Consider the following 20,736-nt stretch of genomic DNA (forward strand, 5'->3'; position numbering starts at 1 on the left):
AAATCTCATTTGGGAAGCTGTGAAGAGTTATTTCAGTATATTAAATCTGTAGTTTGGACATACAAAATATTTACTGCAAACACTGAAGAGATGAAAAGAGAGAAGCTTCTCTGTAGAGTCCTCCACAAACATTCATGCAATTTAGAAAAGATTGCAGTATTTTGATCATAAAGTTGACAGTCTGGACCTTCGAAGCACATGCTAAATAAAGTTCTCCACGGAAGTTCAAAGGCAGAAACTTTGTTGGATTTATAACCCAGCGATTGTTTAAAAGCTGGAAGGAAAATGCCTTTATATGTCAATGAACTCACACAGACTGTCTCATACAAAACTCCTGAAAAATACTCAGCAAAGGAAGTGCCATTGCTTATACTGATAGTCCTGCAAAATTTTCCTGGCAATGGGGTTCATTCATTCATCTGCTTTCCAGAAATCAGCTTTACAGACATTAAATAATCTACCTATTACAAAATTCTGTGGAAACTTAAAAAGTTCTTCCCAATTATGTTTTTGAGCTTCAAACTGATTGAGAGAAAGAATAAATATCATTGGAGGGAAAAGAGGATGAATGCTTTTGTATATCCAACTGTGCTCAGAATTTACCATTGTCTCAAAACTGCTCTTTTCAATGCTGCAAGAGATTGAATACCACTAACTTAATTTATTTTATTTATTGGAAACAAAAGGAAAATGTAGAGTTACTTCCTTTATTTTGCAAGTCCAGATAGTTCTAGGGAAGATACTTGATAAAGATGCCCTAAATTTTCAGAGATTTCTCCGCCATGGCTAAGATGGCAAATGGCAGAAGGCAGCAGAGTCGGGTCTGTGGTGTTGTAGCAGCTGAGCAGGCATGCCAGGAGACGGCTTCATGGATCCCTTTTTGACCCAACCAAATAGTCTAGATTAAACCCATGGGTACTGTTGATGAATAGTGTCAGATCTGATTTCGCTGTTGTAGTTGGATTTGCTGTATTTGAGCCCAATACTGAGTGTGAGAGGGGCACAAACTGACCTCCCTGCTTTTATCTGTGAGAGCTCCCAGGCACTGTCACCTTCATACCTGCCTTCCAGTGGGAAACCTGCTGGTAGCCATCACTCTGAAATGTTAATTTCTGCCCAACTGACCAAACTAAAGTGTTTTAATTAACCCAAATGATATGTTCTGGATAACTATCATTATGAATTTGTTTCTCTTTCTGGTACATTACTTTCTGAATGCTGACACTGATTTTGAGAGAATGTTTTTTTTGAGCCATCCCTTCAGCTGATCTCAGTTAACAGAGCTCCTTGAAGTTAATGAAGATAAGTTCATATATATCAGCTGAGGATCCTGATTTCTTTATATGTTACATAATAGTGTAAACTCACTTTTCACTTGGTTGCACATAGGATCCACCTCTTCCAAAGAGGCATTTCTGGAATATGTTTTCCAATGTTTTATATCCTTCTGTTTTGTTTTTCTCCAGGCTTTTGAAAAAGGAAGAAAATTTTATTTTTATCCCTCGTTCCCGTGAAGAGCTTCCAGAAAACTTTCCAAAGGAAATTCCTGGGATCTGTTACTTCCTGGAGGTCAGAAGTGGTCAGAAGCCACCAAAACCTTCCATCACATCTGCCAGAGTGAGAAAGGTGTCTTACAACATCGGCACCATGTTCCTCCGGGAGACTAGCCTATGAGGCCTGCTGCAGATCAAAGACTCGTCAAAAAAGCACAAGCCCAGAACTGGGTCATGACAGGGGAGCTGGAGGTTCTTTGTGTCTCACTGCCTTCTTCTGAACAGGCAGTAAAAAGTTCCATGTAATGTCAGGCAATAATCATTTTAAAAGGTGGGTAACTGCTGTCAGTAAGCAAAGTGGAGATAAGGAAAAAATATTAAACAATGTACTTCCACTTCCAGAGGAATTTCTTTCACAAACTTAAGTCTGGCCCCTCTATGGCAAACAAAACAACAAAACAAAACCCCAACTCTCAAATTAGAGGTTGGTCTTGTTTTGTGCAGAAAGGATGATGGTTCTCTGTAGATTTGCACCAGCTAAGCAGAATTGAGAGTCAGTTCTGATTATGCATTCCTATATTTAATGTGTTCTTCAGTAAGGTAATGATGTTTTTTAACTTTATGAACAAGCATTTCATACATATACTGTAGAGCTATTGTAACCTTCCTGGCAGGAGGAATTATGACTCAGTACAAATATTGTAGGAATTTTACCTATTTTTATACATATTTCACTTTCTGGATAATTACATTCCACATACTGTAAGCTGAGTGAACTTAGATAGCTTTTCAGAAGAAGTTACTGTATATTTCATACATTCTACCTATCAAACCTTATTGTTACACAAGTGGGAAGAACGCATTTCTTGACTTTTTGGCAACAAAAAAAATCAATATTTACAGAATAAAAACCCCACTTTGGTAAATCACTTTATCCAGTTTTTATGCTAAAGCTTTAGATGAGAACTGTCTTCTTATATTAAAATAATGTTCAGTATTTGTCCTACAGTGTTGTATGTCCAGTCCTTCCAGGACAATGTAAACAAAGTGCAGAAGATCAATGTGTGGACAAAGAGAAAAGTTCTTTTCAATGGGTCTTCTTTTCCCTCTAAATTATCAGCCAAACTGATTTTCAGTAGAAGCCATGAACTTCTCTAAAAAGTTCATCTATTGAAAACTTATTCTGAGGAATTCCAGCAGACACTGGAAGCTATCTGGATGCTGGTTTTCCACATTTTTTAATAGGACTTGTGCTTGTAATCCAGATTGATTGTTGAAAATCCATTCTGTTAATAATGATTGCTCATTTTGAAATTTCCTCTATTGTTTGATTGGCTGAAGGTTCCCTGTTTTTCTAGTTAAGATCAAAAAAACACCAAAAAGGGAAAGAGAAAGGAAAAAAAAGGAAAAAAAAAAAAAAAGGAAAAAAAGGCCAATTCTTTGCTGTTGAAAATTAATATTATTTTTAATAGTATTATTGTCTTCAGTTAATCCAGTTCAAGCAAGGTGTGTATCTGGCACATTTTCAGGTTTATTTCTCAGGTTTTCTTTTTGAAAAGTAGTAGTGGTCAGTTTTCCTGTGCAGGTGTGCTGCCTTTGGATCATACTGGGGTCATGATGTTCTGAGCTTGCAGATTGTTAGTTAAAATTCGTGCCGTGATTTCAAGGCGGCTTAGCTGTTTGTGGGCCTTTAATTACTTCAATCAAAGATAAGACTCAGCAGCAGCTAGGAGGCATGAGAAACTCAGCATTTCTCTAATCCAGAACAGAAATGAGTTTGCTTATGGATTTAGTAGTCATAAAATGAGGCATCTCTTGAAAATAAGTAAGTAACTTTCACCACATTTCGAGATTATCCAGCTGGATCTTTCTGTGAAAGGCATGACAGTTGTCTGTTTCTCCCCATTGATCAGTAGCCCCTGTGAGTCAGCATGGTGCTGCTACCCCATGATGAATACGTTTCAGGCTTCTGGATGAGAAAGGACTGTCTTTGAACCTTTACAGACTTCAGCATTCAGAGGACATCTGAAATTACTCTGCAGGGGTGGGTTTTTCCTTGCCTGAGGAAGGAATGGGAATTAGCATGGGAATTAGCCCAGAAACCTATTTTAGAGCAAATTCCCTCACTTTCTAGTGGGATACTGATATTAAAGATTTCTTCCATTGGTATTAGTGCATTCTTGGGATTAGAGGAGTTATTTTTTTTATCTTCCTTGATAAACAGCGTATGGAAGCTTGAGGTTGTGGAATTTCCATCCAAACTACAGATCTGAGCATTTCCTGCACAGGATGACAAGTTTTAGCCAATAGCCATTAGTTTGCACATAGACAGGATGTAGAATGCATTTTTTTTACCCTGGGAACACCAGTGAGATGTGTAAGAATCATAAATGGATCAAAGTTCATGTTTCACCACTGGAAGAGGAATGCCATTTCCCAGCTAATAAATCCATGGTTCTTATGTCATTAGTTCCCTAGAGTGAATTTTTTTCAAATAGCCATTAGTAGATTTAGATTTCAGTCTGACTTCTCTGGCACGTCGTCACTGTTCAGTAGGTGCTGGTGTCAGTCCCAGCCTATCTGGCCAACCTCTTTTTCTCTTCTCACCACCCACCTATGTGAAGAGTACAAATGTAGAGGTTTAAACCAAAAGCTTGCAGTTCAATAACTTTTCTCCTACAGTTGACAGTAAGAAATGTCTAGGTTAACCTAGACATTCTACACCTGATCTTGATCAATGGAAACATTTTTAATGAATGATGGATAGATGCTAGTTTTACTCGCAAATTGGAGAAGCAATCAAAACCAGTTTGTATCACCATCCTCATCCTCTTAGAGACTTTTTGTTGTATAAGGAAATTTAAAATCAGAGAGATCTGTGTGAGAACTGAAAATTGGTATTTGTATCACCATGAATATATTGATAGTGTTTGCAAATAACCCATCTAGCTCCCCGAATTAGAGTACACTGACTGTATAAAAGTATACAGTCTTTGTTTTTCATAAGCTTATGTAAAGGTAACATATCTAGAACTGCAGCACAGATGCTAAGTATTGTCTTACTTGTGTTATGATGAGGGAAATTAATGAAAACAATGTGGGCTCTCTGGGGACATTTTTCAATGTCAATGTGAGGAATGTAAAACATTCTCAGCGCTTTCTAAATAAGTAGTTGCATCTGCTGCCTTTCATATTAGGTTGCAGACTTATTTTGTTGGACACCTTTACAAAGTTAAATGAAACTTACTATCGAGATTGATGTTGTCATGTCAATTATGTGGTAGGTTGTCAGACTCAACATTTTTCCAACAGCACTTACTTTTGGTGATAGGGAAAAGGTTCTCATTTTCCTGGCATTGTCTTCAGAAATAGAAAGGTTCTCAGAATTTTCTATCTTGAGATGATGAGGTGGGGAGGTTAGAGTTGCTGAAATGGTTACAGAAATCATATACTCTAGCTGGAACTTTCTTTCAACTTTTTACTCCCTATAAAACAGATGATCTTTGGTTCCTCTGGGTAAGAATTTACATTCTTGTGTTTCTTCATGTAGCTGCAAGTAGCCACGTCTGCTGTCTTGAGTTTCTGTGCAGAACAAATCCAACCTCTTTGAAGAGAGAGGGAGATCTATTTTGTATTGCATGTACAAGGCAGAGGGAAGGTGATGTGAGGACCCTCCCTAGCTGTTCATTAATCTCTTTGTGGCCAGTTTCTTGTACAAAAATCAGGAGGCCAAAGTAAAGAGAGTCCACAGTCATTTCCCCAGAACAGTTTTTACAGATCTTGTGTCAGATTTTTCCATCTGCTTGAAGCTTCCCATCACACAGGCTTTTCTGTGATGCAATTCATAGAGATCATGAACTTGGGGCAAAAAGGAAATAGTGATAAAGTGGTAGGGTGGCAGATAAATTTTGTTCTGCATCCTTCTGGTAAAATTTGCCATTCAAAGACAAAAGCCTCTGCACGGGAGAATTGCTACTAAGCCAGGACTGTCAAAGTGTGGTTTTCATGTAGGATCCCAAAGGATATTTCATTTTTAATTCCAGAAAGCCAATAGTCATTAGCTGTGATTGTGGTTTTGGCTTCTCTGCTCATTCCCACATACAGTTTCAGATCTGAATCTGTTTTGAAGCCTGGAAACATGCCTCTGCAAACAGAAAACCAGAGCTCTTAAAACCTTGAAATTCTTGTATGGGAATTGCCTGTTTTGAAGAAATCCTTGTGATTGAGTCATTAGCAGTCCATGGCAGTTCATGTGTGTTCACATGCCATTTCACAGTGCTATCTCCTCTTGTGCTTACAGTGCTCCCTACCAAGCCCAACAACAGGATTGGGCATATTTAACATCCATCTTCCATTTTTTCCTGTATAAAGCAAGCAGTGAAAAACCATGACATGCTGCATTGCTGCATTTAAAAGTATCAGCCCTGCACTAAGATGTAAACTGTGATAACCAATTTCATATTGTATATTTCTTGCTCTGAATAGATCCTTCTCTCAGGCAATTTAAAAATGAATGGAAAAAAAAATAGCGCCCAAAACTGCTGTGTGGAATTGTAAATGAGTCTGAGACCTGCATTGGTTGTTGGGGCAGGTTAAATTGCTGGACAGCTTTCTGATTCTTTAGCTGCCACAGGCTGTCACATGTACATGCTTCATGCAGACGGTCCTGTCAAGGAGTCTATAATCCAGAAGCAGCACTGTAAACTTAGGGCGTCTTCTGAGTTTTCCTCTTCTAGTCTCAGGCCACTGCCTCACTTCTGCTGAGTGCTCAGAGCTTGCTGAGGAGAGCTAGTTCCCTGTCCTAATGCAGTCTCAGAGCTTCTGGCTTCCTTTCTGGATTCTGGTGGTCTTTTGCAAAATTGTGCATGTGTAGTATTGGAAATAGGAACATGCTTAAATTAGCAACAAAACAAGAAGCTTAAAAAAGCTTGTCAAACTCAGAGGCAGTTGGTTCCTTACCCTCAAGGTAATACATTATTCATAATGCTGTAGGATTGAGGGTGCCAGTGACAGGAGAGGCTATGGATGAATTGAAGATGCTGAGTGTGCAGCAGCCTCAACCAGTAGGAGTAGTTGATTGGCTTTTGCTTCTGTTAATAATTCCATCGTCTTGCATGCTATGTCCTGCTCTTGGTCAGGGTTCTGCTCTCCAAAAGACCTCCACTTTCCTTCCCTTAGCACACTGTATGTGACATAGTGAATAATTCCTGTTGTTGTTCTAATTAGCATATACTGTTGACATGGCTGCTTATATCTAAAGAATAACTGGGGTTAAAGGGCTGATCTTACTCTTCTTGCAAGGCAAAACTGCTGCAGTGACACAGCAGGCACTCACATCCTTAGAGAGGGAAAAGACCACAGTGCAAGTTATCACTGGTGGATTTGGGTAAAGTCTGCATTAACAGTCCATGGGATGTTTTTAGCTTCCTTCCACAAGCACCAAATTTATCTGTGCAGATAGGAGTTACTCCTTAACAACATTATTAATTTACAATGCTTGAGCAGACATACAACAAAAATCTGTGAAATATTTAATCTCATACACGATTGATCTATTGTGGCTTGGCTGTTAATCATGCTTGAAAGCAAGAGAAACAGTGAAACTGAGGAATGCAGCAATTCAGTCATAGGCAATGGATTGTTCACCTCTGCAGATGCTAACTTGCTCCTGTGGCTTAGAAAGGTTGACCTCCAGTTATCTGTGGTCCAGGTTGGCGTCACTGTGTCACTGTAGCAACAAGATGGCCTCTGAAAACAGCGCGAGGCATCTCAGTCTGCTTCCCTCTGGGCTGGGGTTCACATTAGAGAGCCCAGTGTAACATGTGATGCAAAGTGGCAACTTTGCTGGCAGCCTTAGCAAAAGGATCAGTGGAGGCAGATGTTAAAACAGCTGTTTGCTCCAGGGATTTTAGTTTCCAAAGGCAGAGAGAGGCTGAACGTGTTTTAATTTGGACAAAAAGAGAAGGGAGGATTTCAGAGAAACAAGTGTCTTGCCTGGCTAGCAAGGAGGCAGTGGAATTAACATGATTCAAGAGGGATATGCTGATTACCTTGGCTGCAGCAGCGCCTTCAGCTGTCTGGCCCTCTTTGGCATTCCAACAATCTAGTTTCTTTTGAAAACTGGAGGACAGGTAAGCACTTCAGGCACTTGTCTCCTTTGCTTTAGAAAGAGTATGAGGCTGCCTAGATATTTGAGTGTGCTTAACTTTCTCAGTGACCACAGATGGCAAACTTAGACTAGACATCTGTTTTTTAAGATGGCCAAGATAAGTGAGACTGATCCCATTGAATTACATTCTTTTCAGCCCAAGTGCCAAGTCTCAAATCTTCTGTTGTGCTGCTTTTCAGCATCCTGCACTGGCCAAAATAAATTGAATCAAACTAAGTGTCAGAGGGATAGATAAGCATGCTCCAGGATAAATAGTTACCACTGTAGCCATGGTGACTGTCTCAAACATGGGCTACTGTGGTTCTGCAAATCCCTAATGTCTGAACCCTTTGCATATGATACATGATATGCACTGCCAGTCACAACTCTCAGATGCCATTAGGGGTGTGATTTAGAAAAGGTTTTGAGCTTTGAGCCCCTAGCTCAGTTATGCAAAACCTGTGTGCCACGTTCACCTGAGCTGTATGCCAGAATGCCTGCATAAACCTTTTCCTGCAGTCAAGATGGTAATAACATATATAGATTCTAAAGAACAGAGAGATAGTTGCCAGGTTATCATTAACACACATTTTTTATGCTTTTGTGAATTTGTAGGCCCAAAATTAACTTTCCATTATCAGAAGGTCTCACGTTGAGCTACTTGTTTTCTAGGTAATTATTCCTTAGCAATACTCTCTAATGACTACTCTTGAAGCAATAAATAAAGCCATGCTAATACCTTCTGTGTAGGCTCCTGTACACCACCTTCCAACTTAACAAACCACTTTTCAGTGGGACATTAAATGGCAGAATAACACCCTTGTTATTCCTTGTTTGTCCTTCCATCCTCTTCCTCAGAGAAGAAGAGCATGTAACTTTTGAGGTGGTGTTTTCTGTTAGTTTTCTAAAAGTATATGTTGCTTCTTAAATAAGGAAGAGCAAAATCAGAGAATCAGAGGTATAGAACAGAATTAGAAAAGAGTTTGGGATGTAAACAGTATTTTAAAAGACTGACCACTGAGTAAGACTAGTTTCACATCCTAGAAACACAGGAAGAAATACGGGTAATAGATCTAAGATATACCCAGGAATGATAAATAGGAATAATAAACCAGGCAGGTATATACAGTGGATGACTTCTGTTTTATACACAATAGTAAAAAGATGCTCAAACTGATTAATACCCACAGAGGGGAAATACTGTTTAATCCATTTTGGCATTTGTTTATTACCAGTACATCCCTAAGGTATTGTTTTTTTCCTTCCCTAATGAGATTGGAACATACTGTTAAATCAGTACCAGAGTTTCTGAACTTATTTCTTAAGAGCGAGTTTAGGATTAAGTAACCATAAAGAGATTTTTTTAGATGTGAGCCACTGCATGGGAGAACAGATCATGTGGGAAAGAAAAAGGAGGTACTGACAGGTATATTTATTTTAGAAGTTTCTATGGCACTTCAGGTTGATTAAAATAATTCTGAAACTGCACACTGAAAGCATGGCTTCCCAGTTTAGATTATTTGCATTTCCTAAGAAGAAGTAGGTAAAATTTTTCAAGTCACATTAAGGGGCATACTTCTCAATCTCATTTTCTCTGCTTAACCACAGCCTCTCTCTGAAAGTTGAATCTTGCTTTGCTGAATGATTCTGAGGTTCTAAGTGCCTAAATAAGTTTTGGAAATATGGGTTCTCTAAGTCCCATGTGCTTATCAGTGTTTAAGTGTGTAAACATTCCTCTCTGGAAACTTCTTGTAGGTCCTGCAAGTGTATAAATAAGAAGCATCTGAAGAAAGTGAAGTCTGTGTGTAGGAGAGGGCAGCTGGATGTAGTGCTGATGTTAGCTTTCATCTATTTGGATGATGCAGAGATTATTCATACAAAGTGCAAGAAGGTATTGCACATAGTGTCATGAACTCTGAGGGTGTAAGGTTGAATTTTAGAGTCCATAATCCTTAAAGTTTTTGTGGAATTGCATGAGATATGCATGATTCTTGAGTTTTTTATTATAAGTGTTGAATCTCCACTTACAGAGAAAAATTGTGGGGGGCAAAAAAAATCTACTAAGTCTAAATGCAAAAGAGTGTCCTGATTTTTTGTATTATTTGGCTTTTCTGGAAGTAGGAATAAGAATTCTTCCATGAGTTTCAATACTGAATGCAACACTTGTGAAGTAACTTTGCAAACTAGAAATTTGGAGGTGGTAATAAGAATGTCTTCTAAAAAGTATATAGGGATAAATGTTAACACTTTTTTAAAAAATGGAGACTGCTTTGCACTGTAAGTAAATATTGTTTAGAAATACCTAAACAGAAAAAAAGCTTGGAATACTGTTGTATCATAATAAAAAGGTTATTATTATTATCTCATTATCTATGAGATAATCTGCAGTTCACACCCTTCCTTCAGAAACAGTCCTATATATGGAGTTCTCAAGTGCACACTCAACCAAGAGTTGTGTGTAGTAAATTTCCAAGGAGGTACTGTTTTACCCAGCAGCTTCTGCAGAAATGCCATGCAGATCATGTTGGGTAAGGCTGAAATTTAACTCGGTCGTTTAGAGCTTAGTAAGAGATACAGAGCATCCCAAACCCAAGCTTAAAAGTGCTTACTGACAGGACAGCATTGTGCCTTTTACTGAGGTCTAAACAAACCCCATTCTAGACAAAACTGCCATCCATAAACATCCCATTAATACATGACATTTATACTGCCTTGCTGGAAAATTAGGACTTCACTAAGTTGCAGCCATTAATGTCTTTGATGCTAGAATATTCCTTATTATTCTTACTTCTCACTGTGCCCAGGTTGCAGTGGGGTTCTCTAGACAACCAAGGGTATGGGGAGTTGCTGTAAATATGAGAGAAATTCAGTTGATCTGCATTTAGGTATCTAAAACTTATGTCTGGTCTGAGCTAGTCAGGTCAGGTCCCTCTACAGTCAGTGCAGACATCCTGGCATTTCAAAGAATGAGCTGTCCTGGAGAAAGTCTTAGGGATGAGATAAACCACTGCCTTAAACAGGCTCTTCTCTTTCATTCCCAGTGGCCACTGTGTGGAGGTGGAGGGCTAGTTCAGATTAGCTGCCGTGCTGTAGGTGAGGTGAATTCCACTGCAGTTAAGAATGAGAGGATGGAAAGAATAGAACATCAAATACATACGGAGACAAAACAGGACTGGGACAAGGGCCAGCCTTTAGCCAGTGATTCAAAGACATGTGACAGTAAAATTATTAATAATTAAGATTTTAGAAGTCTGGCTAGGGGGTTTATTCTAGTTAGAAGAACATTCCTTTCAATTTAAAGCTATGAACCTGTGATTGTTGCTAGCTCCCCACTTCAGCTCTAAGATAGCACTAGTGTATTGTCTGATGTATTCACCAAGAGCCATCTCTCCAAACCATCATGTTATTTACTGCACTGTTCCTTCTTGGAATAGCTTCTTCATCCATCCATCCATCCATCCATCCATCCATCCATCCATCCATCCATCCATCCATCCATCCATCCCAGAAATGTATATTTTGTTTTTTAACATTGAAATGATAAATTTTCTTCACCAATTTTCTTTTTTTTTTTTTTTTTTTTTAAATTAGCTTGAAACAGTATGTAAGTCAGTGTCTGTAACCACGTGGGAAAGAAAGGGGAGCAGAGGGTGAGGTGCTGTCTGGATGTTCTCTCACTGTGGTCATAGTTACTAAAGCTTCCGTCTGACTTGTCCTGAATCATACTTGTGTTGTTATGCGCTTGGAGTACCCAGATTCTCCTACAGTAATTGTGTCAGGCTCTGAACTCGAGAGGAGTGGGAAGAGCCAGGGCTGCCACTCTGCTACATTGCTCCCATACATCCCTCTTCTGTTTGCAGTCACTGTTATGATCCTTAGACATCTGTGGTGATTTTCACCGCAGTCATGGTCCGTGGGAAAGCTCCTCTTGAGAAGAATCAACATGTGTGCAGTCCTCCACACTGTGAACTGTTACTCTCCAGAGAAAAGGATTAGAAATAGTATTGTCCTCAAGAGCTGAGAAAACTTGCACATTTTCCATGTACAGTAAACAGTTTCTATAATTACCAGCAAAACAAAACAGAGAGGCAATGAGCAGGTCCAGCCCATCTCATACACACTGCTGTGATAATGAAATCCAAACCCTGTGGAATTGCAGGCACATTATTCTCACTTGCTTTAAAGGTCAGCTAAGAAGCTGATTTCTCAAATGGGCTCATAGCTCTGAGACAACGTAACACTAGTCATTTCTTCCAATAAATTGCAGTTGTCAGAGAAACTGGATTAGTAACTCATGGAGCTAAAAATAGACACCATGGGCTTGCCAGAGGAGGGTGAATTCACTAACAGAGGTGAGGGTACATTAAAATATCATAACATCTGGAAAAAAAAACAAAAAAAAATGCTCAGCTGAAAGAAAGCTAGCCATAAAATTACATTGAAAACAGTTGCAATCACAAAGAAGAAGTATAACAAAGTTTACTCTTAATTCTGTTTTATTCACCTTCTAAATCCACCTTGCAGTTTTTGTTTTATCTGCCTAATCAGTTTGGCCACAGTCCCTTCAAAGTTCAGTACCTTAAGTTATGCAGTGAAAGTCATGTTAAAGCCATTGTTTGAACACTGAAAGTTTTTGGCTTGACATTTCCATCTTCTTCGCAAGAGGGAGGAGGAGATAATTTATTGCTAAATTTATTCAACTGATAAATAAAAACTTAACTCCCAAAACCCAAATCTAATAACAAAGCTACAGTGAAAGAAAATTTCCAAGCCTCAGCATATCTTTACTAAAAAGTGGATAATTATTTTCCATTGCCTCAAATATATGCATTTTAAAGAATTCTCTTCTGCATCATGATTTTACAGGTTCATATTGCTTCTTGCTTGGATATAAAAAAGTAAACAAAATAAACCATTTTACTCTTAATTCTTCTTCAATTACTTATTTTCTGCAGCAGGGCAATTCCACCCTGAAGGAGCAGCAATCCACTGCAAATAGGGAACCTCAGTCTGTTTGATCAAGGTGAAAAATTCTTCAAGGTACAAGCTGGGTCTCAGCTGAAGACAGGGCTGACAGTAGTTGCATGCAGTTTCTACTATAACTTAAGTAATTATTTTTACTTTCGTATTCACAAGCTGACATATGCATAGCTCAGGAATAACCTTCACCACTTTCTTTAGAAATTCTTACTGTGGTATGTGTCTTTTCTGCACTCCTGTTACAAAATCTCCGCATTTCAGACCTGAGGCACTGAGAAGTATAGGGTACAAATAATAATTTATGTCAGCGAAGCAAATCACTGTGAAAAATATTTGTGAAGTATGCTCATTGTCTTTAGGGTATCTTATAAACTAGAGTTCATTTTGCAAATTTTTGTTCTTGCAGTAGTCCTCATTGTAAAAGAGGTCAAGAGTAAGCTTGATTTTGGGATTTAATTAGTATCAATGCAGTTTAGCTGGAATTCAGTGTGGAGATTATTACCAGGGTGTTAAGGTTCAGTGGTGGAACAGAAATGTCAGGACAAGCAGCACCAGCAGTTCTCTGCATCGCACGTCCTACGCATTATATACACATACCATGGCATACTTTGTATTTTATAGAACATGATATGACTGCTTAAATTTGTAGAAATATAGTTAGGGATAAATAACACAAAATATGTGGACATTGTCTAATAGCTATCTTGAGGTATTATGGATATATTGTCACGTACCCTTGGGTTTATTCTAAACTCATGAACTTTCAGCATTCTTCCTTACTTCAGTAAGAAAAGCATGTCAGTCTTCGTCCCTTCAGTTTTTAAACTTCAGTTTCTTTAAAGACCAGAGATTAATGACACAAGTATTTTCCAGCAAAGTATTTTAAGAGAACAGTAACTGTTTTGTTTGGGTTTTTAAATTTTTTTTCCTGAATATGGTGGGCTCCACTGCTAGGACTGACTAGATTCCTTCTTGCTATGAATTTAATCTTTCCCAGGTCGCTAAAATTCTGCTAAAGTTCTTCTTTGCAGGATCCCATAGTGTTTTGAAGAGGCTATGTGTATTCTGTTTGTGCAGTTCACAGGTGCAGCACAAATATTAAGGTGTTCTCAGATCACCATCCTGGAGATGTCCAGCCAATTATTTCACAGCCACAAATAATGCCCTTACTGTCTTTGTCACTTTGCTCTGCCTCTATGGCCAACCTTAGAGAAGGAACTGAATCCTACTAAAAATAATCTACTGGTTTATATTTATGTATTTCAATGGGATTAATTTGTAATAAGGAGAAACTTTTGCAAAAGAAGCTCATATTATTGGCATGAAATCCAAACCCTGGGCCTACCAAGTCATGGTTCAGTCTCTTCCCAAAGCCTTTGAGAACAAACTGAACTTTTCATGCAATATCTTGCCTAGAAGTAGTGATAAAAAATTTCCAGTTGTCTGTGACTGTGATTCTGAGTCTCCCTTCTAATTCCGAGTCATGAAATTCAAGAAAGTGTGAATGGAAAGTAATTTCTAATACTTGTTCAAACAATTTTTCCAGGAACCAACTGAAATCGGTGACTTAACTGGTGATTCCTTCAGGCTCATCTTCATTTCCTCTGAAAGTAATGCTAGAGGACAATTAACTTTGATGCCTTAGAGTTGTATCAATTTTTCCCTTTAATTTCAGTGTTACCAAAGTAAAGTCTGAGGGCTAATTCCTATCTAAGGTGGTCACAAACATCTGTAGTAACAGAGCCAGACAGATGTGAAGGTAACTTGGATTATTGTAGGAAGATGGACTTTCACCTGAGTTCATGATGCTCAGTCCTGGGAGTGGGAATTTTAGGAAGAGTTATGAGCCACCCATTGCTGGTGTGTTTACTGAGAGCAGACCAAAGGGGCAGAACTGTTCAGTAAGTGCAGTTTTAATTTCAGCTTTATGAATGCTGAGAATTGCTGCTTGTCTTGTTTCAAACTTCTCTGTTCTGGATGCTGGATAAAAATATTTGGTCCTCCTAAAATGTGAAGATTGACCACCTCAAAGCCTGCACTCCTGTGGAAATGGACAAATATCCATCCTCTGGGTGCATCTGCTTTTTATGTAGTTCTGTAATACTCTTTTAGTGTTGTCTTAAAAAGCTTATCTGAAGAGACTTGTACAAGCATTCTGCACTAATAAGATTACAACCTTGCACTATCAACAATGGTTGCATAGCATTAAAATAATCTTGGATGCCATTAAAGAATACTAGAGCTCTGTTGGGGTTTAGAGCACTGAGATGTTTGTGAACCTGAACCTGTTTGTATAAAATTTCTTGCAGACAAAGAATAATCTAATTAATGACAGAATTTCCATTTTAGTGATACACAGAGGAGGTAAGGTAGTAACCCTAGAGATTTCTGTCAACTTAATGATTAAGAGATTTATTTTAGTACTCTGTAAATCTGAACATTATTTTAAAATATCAGCCTGTGATCTATTGGGAAGGATGGGGTGGGTTAGAGTTCTGCTGTCAGATGGCATGAACAGAAAAGCTCAGAAAACATATAAGCCAGTAAGCCAGGCTCTTCCCACACTGAAATAAAAGGATTAATTGCAAAATTGCATCTGATTACTTGTCCTGTAACTAGCTGTTCAGTAAAGGAATCCACCTGCCAACAGAAGCAGAGTCCATGCAAACTATCACATGCTGCATTTCAGATTTTTATTGGGATTTGTTTGGAAGACTTAGTGGTCTGGAAGTTCCAGTGAGTACCTCTGGTTGAAAGTTGCTATTTCAGTTATGATTGCTTCCCCAAACCAACTGAATTTATTACTAACCAAAGACTTACCTACTTGAAAAAAAAACAAACAAACAAAAAAAAAAAAAACAGTAAAGTTTGGTTCTGTCATTTGTGTCTTTTGACTGTGAGCAGTTGAAGTGCATGATGTATTTACTAACCAGGCTTGTGCTGTGGCATTGAACAAGTTATTCAAGGCTGCAGCACCAGTATAACACATTCATAATTCCGTATTAATCCCTTCATGGGAACATGAGTCTATGTAAAAACTTGATGTGCCATATGTGTAGGCCATGGGAAAATTGTGTGTGCAGTGAACTATATACGGTCTTAAAAGCTTTAACATTTGTACTGCTCTTCCTATAACAGAATGTATGTCTTGATAGCTGTTGATCCTATGAGCTTCTGGAAAAAAAAATGTAATCTAAAGTTTATTCTTCTTGTCTTAAAATTACTACTTTTTGTCTAAGTGTTTATGCAGACCTGCATACAGCAAAGGGTCTTTCTCCATATGTTGCTGGGAAATGGAAAAGCAGATGCTATTTGTAAATCTTAAAGGCTTTGAGAGATCAGTGAATGCCTTTCTTGAATCTCCTCCTGATAAGCCAATTCTATTTACTAGCAAATGCAAACAGTGCCAATAGCCAGGGCCTTCTTTAGAGGAAACAAAACAGCCTTGTTCTGTTCCACTTCTATTGATACTTCTTAATTTAATCTTTTTGCCTCCTTTTGAGTAGGCTTTGGTGATACAATTCTTCCAAAGTGTAACTGAGGACAGTTTGCCTTTTTTACCCTTCTTTTTACAAAGCCTCTGAAGGCCTCAAACAAGAAGAAAAAACTTTACAAAACTCATGCAGGTATGTTATTAACAGGTAGCTGAAGGATAAAACAGCCTTCTCAGAAAACTCCAGGCTATCTTTTAACAGCGTGCCTGCACTGTGTTGTGACTTGACATATTGCTTTCATGGTGTGACCTGCTATAAATGGTGTTTGTTACAATTAGGTCTTTTTAGTTTGTCCTAAAAGATTTTACTTGTTTGTCATCATATTAGAAACATAATGTACACTCTATAAGAAAAGCAATATACAATATACTATACATCTTCTATTTCAATGCCTCTAGTTTTAGGCTAGTATTCATATAAATGTTTATAATCAAAATACAGGTTTTCTTGTTCTTCACAGGACCAAGCAAAGTTTTGCCTTGTCTAAATACTAACAGTAACATTTCTATTCAACAAATACTCTTTTCTCATGCTTCTGGTTTACTTGTGGTGGGCTCCATCCTACTGATTCCCCATTAATGCATTTGAAAGGGAAAAGGGATGAGCTATTTCAGTGCATGACCTTTGCACAGTACCTGATTCATAAAGATAAACAGATCCAAAATTTCATTAGTGACTAGTGACCAGCAAAAGAACAAAAATCCTTTGATGTTCGGCTGAGGAAATTCTGAAGTTCTTGCATTCCTAACACAGTTTTGCAGTTTCTTGAGTCATTATCATGGATATATTTGATGAAGCCTTTGCCATAGATGCTGGCATCTTCATAGAAGTTGTTCCAATTTCTGCTTCCAGTTATAAGTGGGAGTGTACTGTAGTGGAAAAATTATTTGGATTAAAAAAAAATAAAAATTCAAGTTTCCTTCAGGACAGTTCTCACTTTATTTGACCTCATCCTCTGGTAAGTAGCTCACTTTAGTTCTTGTCATACTAGTAGTACAATATCCATAAAAAGTGTTTCTCCAGAGAAACTTCACTCAAAAATATTTTGATCCTGATTGTGACTGGGATGCCTCTATTTCAGAGCTAAGTCACTGAAGAGGTGAACAAAGAAGACAGAATATTAGGACAAATCAAAAAATTTTTGTGTATATGGTTAAAAAGGTGATAGGATGGGGAAGTTATTGAATTGGTTTTTTTCTCATTAAAATTTGCAGATTACATAACAACTGCTCATAAAATATTTTTTTTTTCCTTTACTGTCTTTCTTTTGAAGCCAAAAGATCACCAAGGCAAAAAAAAAGGTACCTGATGACTTTGTACAAATTACATAGCAAACACAATCCAGACACCAAATCCATCCAGACTTTAGCAGTCCCCAAGTTAGCTAATTGACTGGAAGTCATTGACAGAGCTTGTTCTTCTGAACATTGTAATAAGACAGTGTGAAATGCACTGTGTTGGCTGCTCAAGATACCACCCAGCTGTATTTATTATTCTTCTCCCATTGCTTGAAATGGAAAAAAAAATAGCTTAGGTCTGTGTCTGCATTACTCAAGTTCTCATATGTGCAGACTGCATCTGGTAGTGTGTTGTAGACTTGCTTTCTCATGACAGAGAAGATGGTTTATCTCTTTTGTAGTACTCTTTTTTTTTTTTTTTCCCTGTCTGGAATTTTTTGATATCTCTTCAACCATGTCAGTAGCTTTTGGGGCTGCTCAATGCCTGGAAATCCTGGATAAAAGGCCACACTAAACATTCGCAGAACAATCCTGCATCTCAGGTGAGAAGTTTTGTAAGGATGTTTTAGGTTCATTTCTAGGGGCAGACCAACTTTTTGAGTTCAGCAGGCTCACCTTACACTGTAGAGCTGATGTGTAAAGGCACAACACATGTTGACACAATTCTCAGAGCAGACACATAGTCAATGCAGTTCAGAGTGGCAAATCCTGAGAAAAACAGAATTTGCAGCAATTGGAATTTCTGATGTTGGCAGGAGTACATGATTTGTAGCACCTACTGTCTTTTGTGTCATGGAAACTATCTAGAAATATAGGAAAATAAGAAGGAAAGAAAAAAGAAACCAATTAGGACAATTGTGAGGCAGAGCTCATTTATCAAATTTCACGTTCCAGAGGTAGATCTAAAACCATTCAAATACAGAAGTCAATGCTGATCAGCCATCACACAAGAGTTCCATCTCAATTTCCATATGTAAATTTTATACTGAGCAGCTATAATACTGCCACGGGGCAGGAGGTGTTTGACTTTCTAATAACCACTGTTTAAAGATTGGTGGCTGAAGTGGTCAATACCCAAATACCCTGCTGGGTCATGGCGAGTAGGGCTCAGTTTCCAGCAAGGTTCTGTGGTAGGAACTTTGAATGTTGTTGTGAACCAGGACTGAGCAGAGGAGGTCCTAAGTCTTCACAAAGCACATGTCCAGGACCAGTTTTTACACACATCCTGCACACATGCCTACGTATTTTATGAATCAGGTCTGTGATCAGTGTTTCGAACAGCTCGTTTGCTGCAGTTTCATGGGGTTATTCTCTCTTCAGTTTGCAATGTAAATAATACTGTACATCTGCTATTTTATGATACAAATGCCATGTGAGTTGCTTCTTCTTAAAATGATATATAGCTCCGTTATGATTTATTTGCGATGCCATCTTACAGTATTGGTTTAATATACAATGTATCTCAATGGCATGAGTGAAAATGCTTATATTTTGCAATGTCAAATATTTTATTTTTGTTTTTTAAAATGAATACATTTCATTCTATGCAGTTCCATAAATGTTTCTTAAGTGGTTCATTATGTCTGAAAGTATTGCTTCCTCAGTAGTACAAGCATAAGAACTAATATTCCTGATCAAAATCATCAGATATATCATCTAGCAATTTCAGATTATAAATGTATGTACAAATATGTAAGCATTTATAGTTAATCAGAACATCTACTGTATCTTCCTTGCTTTTCATGTAATGATACATTTTAATCATTTTGTATTTTTTATTTGTAATTATTTGTGACTCATATGCAGTGTAAATAATATGTTTCATTATTCAAGTTTTCTAGGTATTCAAGACTACAAAGAAGTTTGTATATGAAAAGAAATTGATAGTAGATTGGAATGACATAAAATAAAGTGGTGATGACTATGTCCTATTTATACTGTTCATTTCCAAGTTGTCTGTTAAAGAAAAAACATTTCATTTGCCCTTTAATGTCCAACCAGTTATTTGAAGTATATTTACATCAATAAATCATGCAAAAGTCTGTTAAAATTCATGAGGCGTTATTGAAAATTTCTTTATTTTCTGTTTATGGCTTAACTATGGAGAGAAGGATTTAAATATGCTAAAATCCAATTCACTGGAAGCAGTCCAATAAGTCAGTGAAGGTATTGTGGAAAAAACTTTTTTTCTCAAACCTCACATTTTAGCTCGAATCCAAATTTATTTTTTAACAATAAACCAGTAAAATATATTATAACAAAATACTAGATGCTTGAATACATTTTGTGTGTATCCCTTGATATTTAATCTGGTTTTCATGAGCATTGCCATGCTAAAACCTTTGCTCTTGTCTGAACTTCTGGCATTTTGAGGAAGAGCTTCTCAAGAAACCTAACAGATTGTTGGAAAGAAAATGTCTGGTGTGGGTGATACTACAACAGCTGATTTCTTTTTGGTGATTGTTCAGTTCTTGGTTCTGTAGAACAACAGAACAGAAGTAGATTTCCTTCCTGGAGAACAGAGTGAGAGAACAGGTGACATTGCAGGAAAATCCCAGCACTAGCTCCTTGCCACCAGTGCAGGAACCAGGGAAGCTGGCATGCTCTGGTGTCATCAGCTTGAGAAATGCTGCTCGTGTTGCCCACTTTTTCATTCCTTAATCTTTTATATATCCCCAACTGAGAAAATGACTCAATCTGCTCTGCTATTTTTTTACTCTGTTATTTTTTCATGAGACCATTAACTAGAATTGGTTGCAGTATTTTTCTGCAGAATGTGTTACTGGGAGAAAATGGAATTTCTATCAACTCTATATGTTGTCAGGGGGTTGATTCTGACATTTTTGTTCTAAATGTGCTTAGCTTTTATGCGGCTAAAGCTAAAGCTAAGGAAGGTCTAACCTGTCCTGAAATTCAAGGGATTTTTCCTGGCTTTAAGCCTGGTGAACATTTTCTAGGTAGAGGACTGATAAATTTCCTATCCTTGTCTTGAAAATTACTCCAGAAAATTATTCTTAAATTTTTAGATGGGAATTTTAATAACTCCAGTATGTAAGAGTCAGTTCTTGTCCTCAATAAATTTGAGAATACTGTGTGTTAGCCAGGAAATTATGATAAAGACAGTTATCAGACTTACTAGTTGTGAAAGTTACTCTTCTATGAATAGAACACTACATTTTGAGATCTCACTTTCTCCAGTGAAGTTCCTTTATGTGACAGTATGAATGCAAGGAAAGTAAGAAGTACTTTCAGCTTAACACCCATGTACATTAAAGGTAATTCCAGGACAGAAGTATATAATAGGAATAAAAATTTGTGCAGACAAGAACAACAATTATGAAAGCTATTGCATGTATTCCGGAAGTTACATGGGAAAAAATTCC

General features: G+C 37.7%; 1 protein-coding gene across 2 annotated transcripts in view; it reads left to right on the plus strand.

Annotated features, from left to right (window-relative positions):
* Positions 1–19,389, plus strand: part of GUCY1A2 (guanylate cyclase 1 soluble subunit alpha 2) — a 148,860-nt gene extending 129,471 nt beyond the window's left edge. For both annotated transcript variants that reach the window (XM_088069015.1, XM_005516229.3), the window contains exon 8: positions 1,467–19,389. In XM_088069015.1, the coding sequence (XP_087925141.1) occupies positions 1,467–1,674 (208 nt within the window). In that variant the 3' untranslated portion in view covers positions 1,675–19,389. The remainder of the gene's footprint in view (positions 1–1,466) is intronic.
* Positions 19,390–20,736: the final 1,347 nt, after the last annotated feature.

This window comes from Pseudopodoces humilis, chromosome 2 (assembly GCF_049639895.1).
Source record: "Pseudopodoces humilis isolate 2021_Gansu_Grassland_sample_001 chromosome 2, ASM4963989v1, whole genome shotgun sequence".
Classification (NCBI taxonomy): Eukaryota; Metazoa; Chordata; class Aves; order Passeriformes; family Paridae; genus Pseudopodoces; species Pseudopodoces humilis.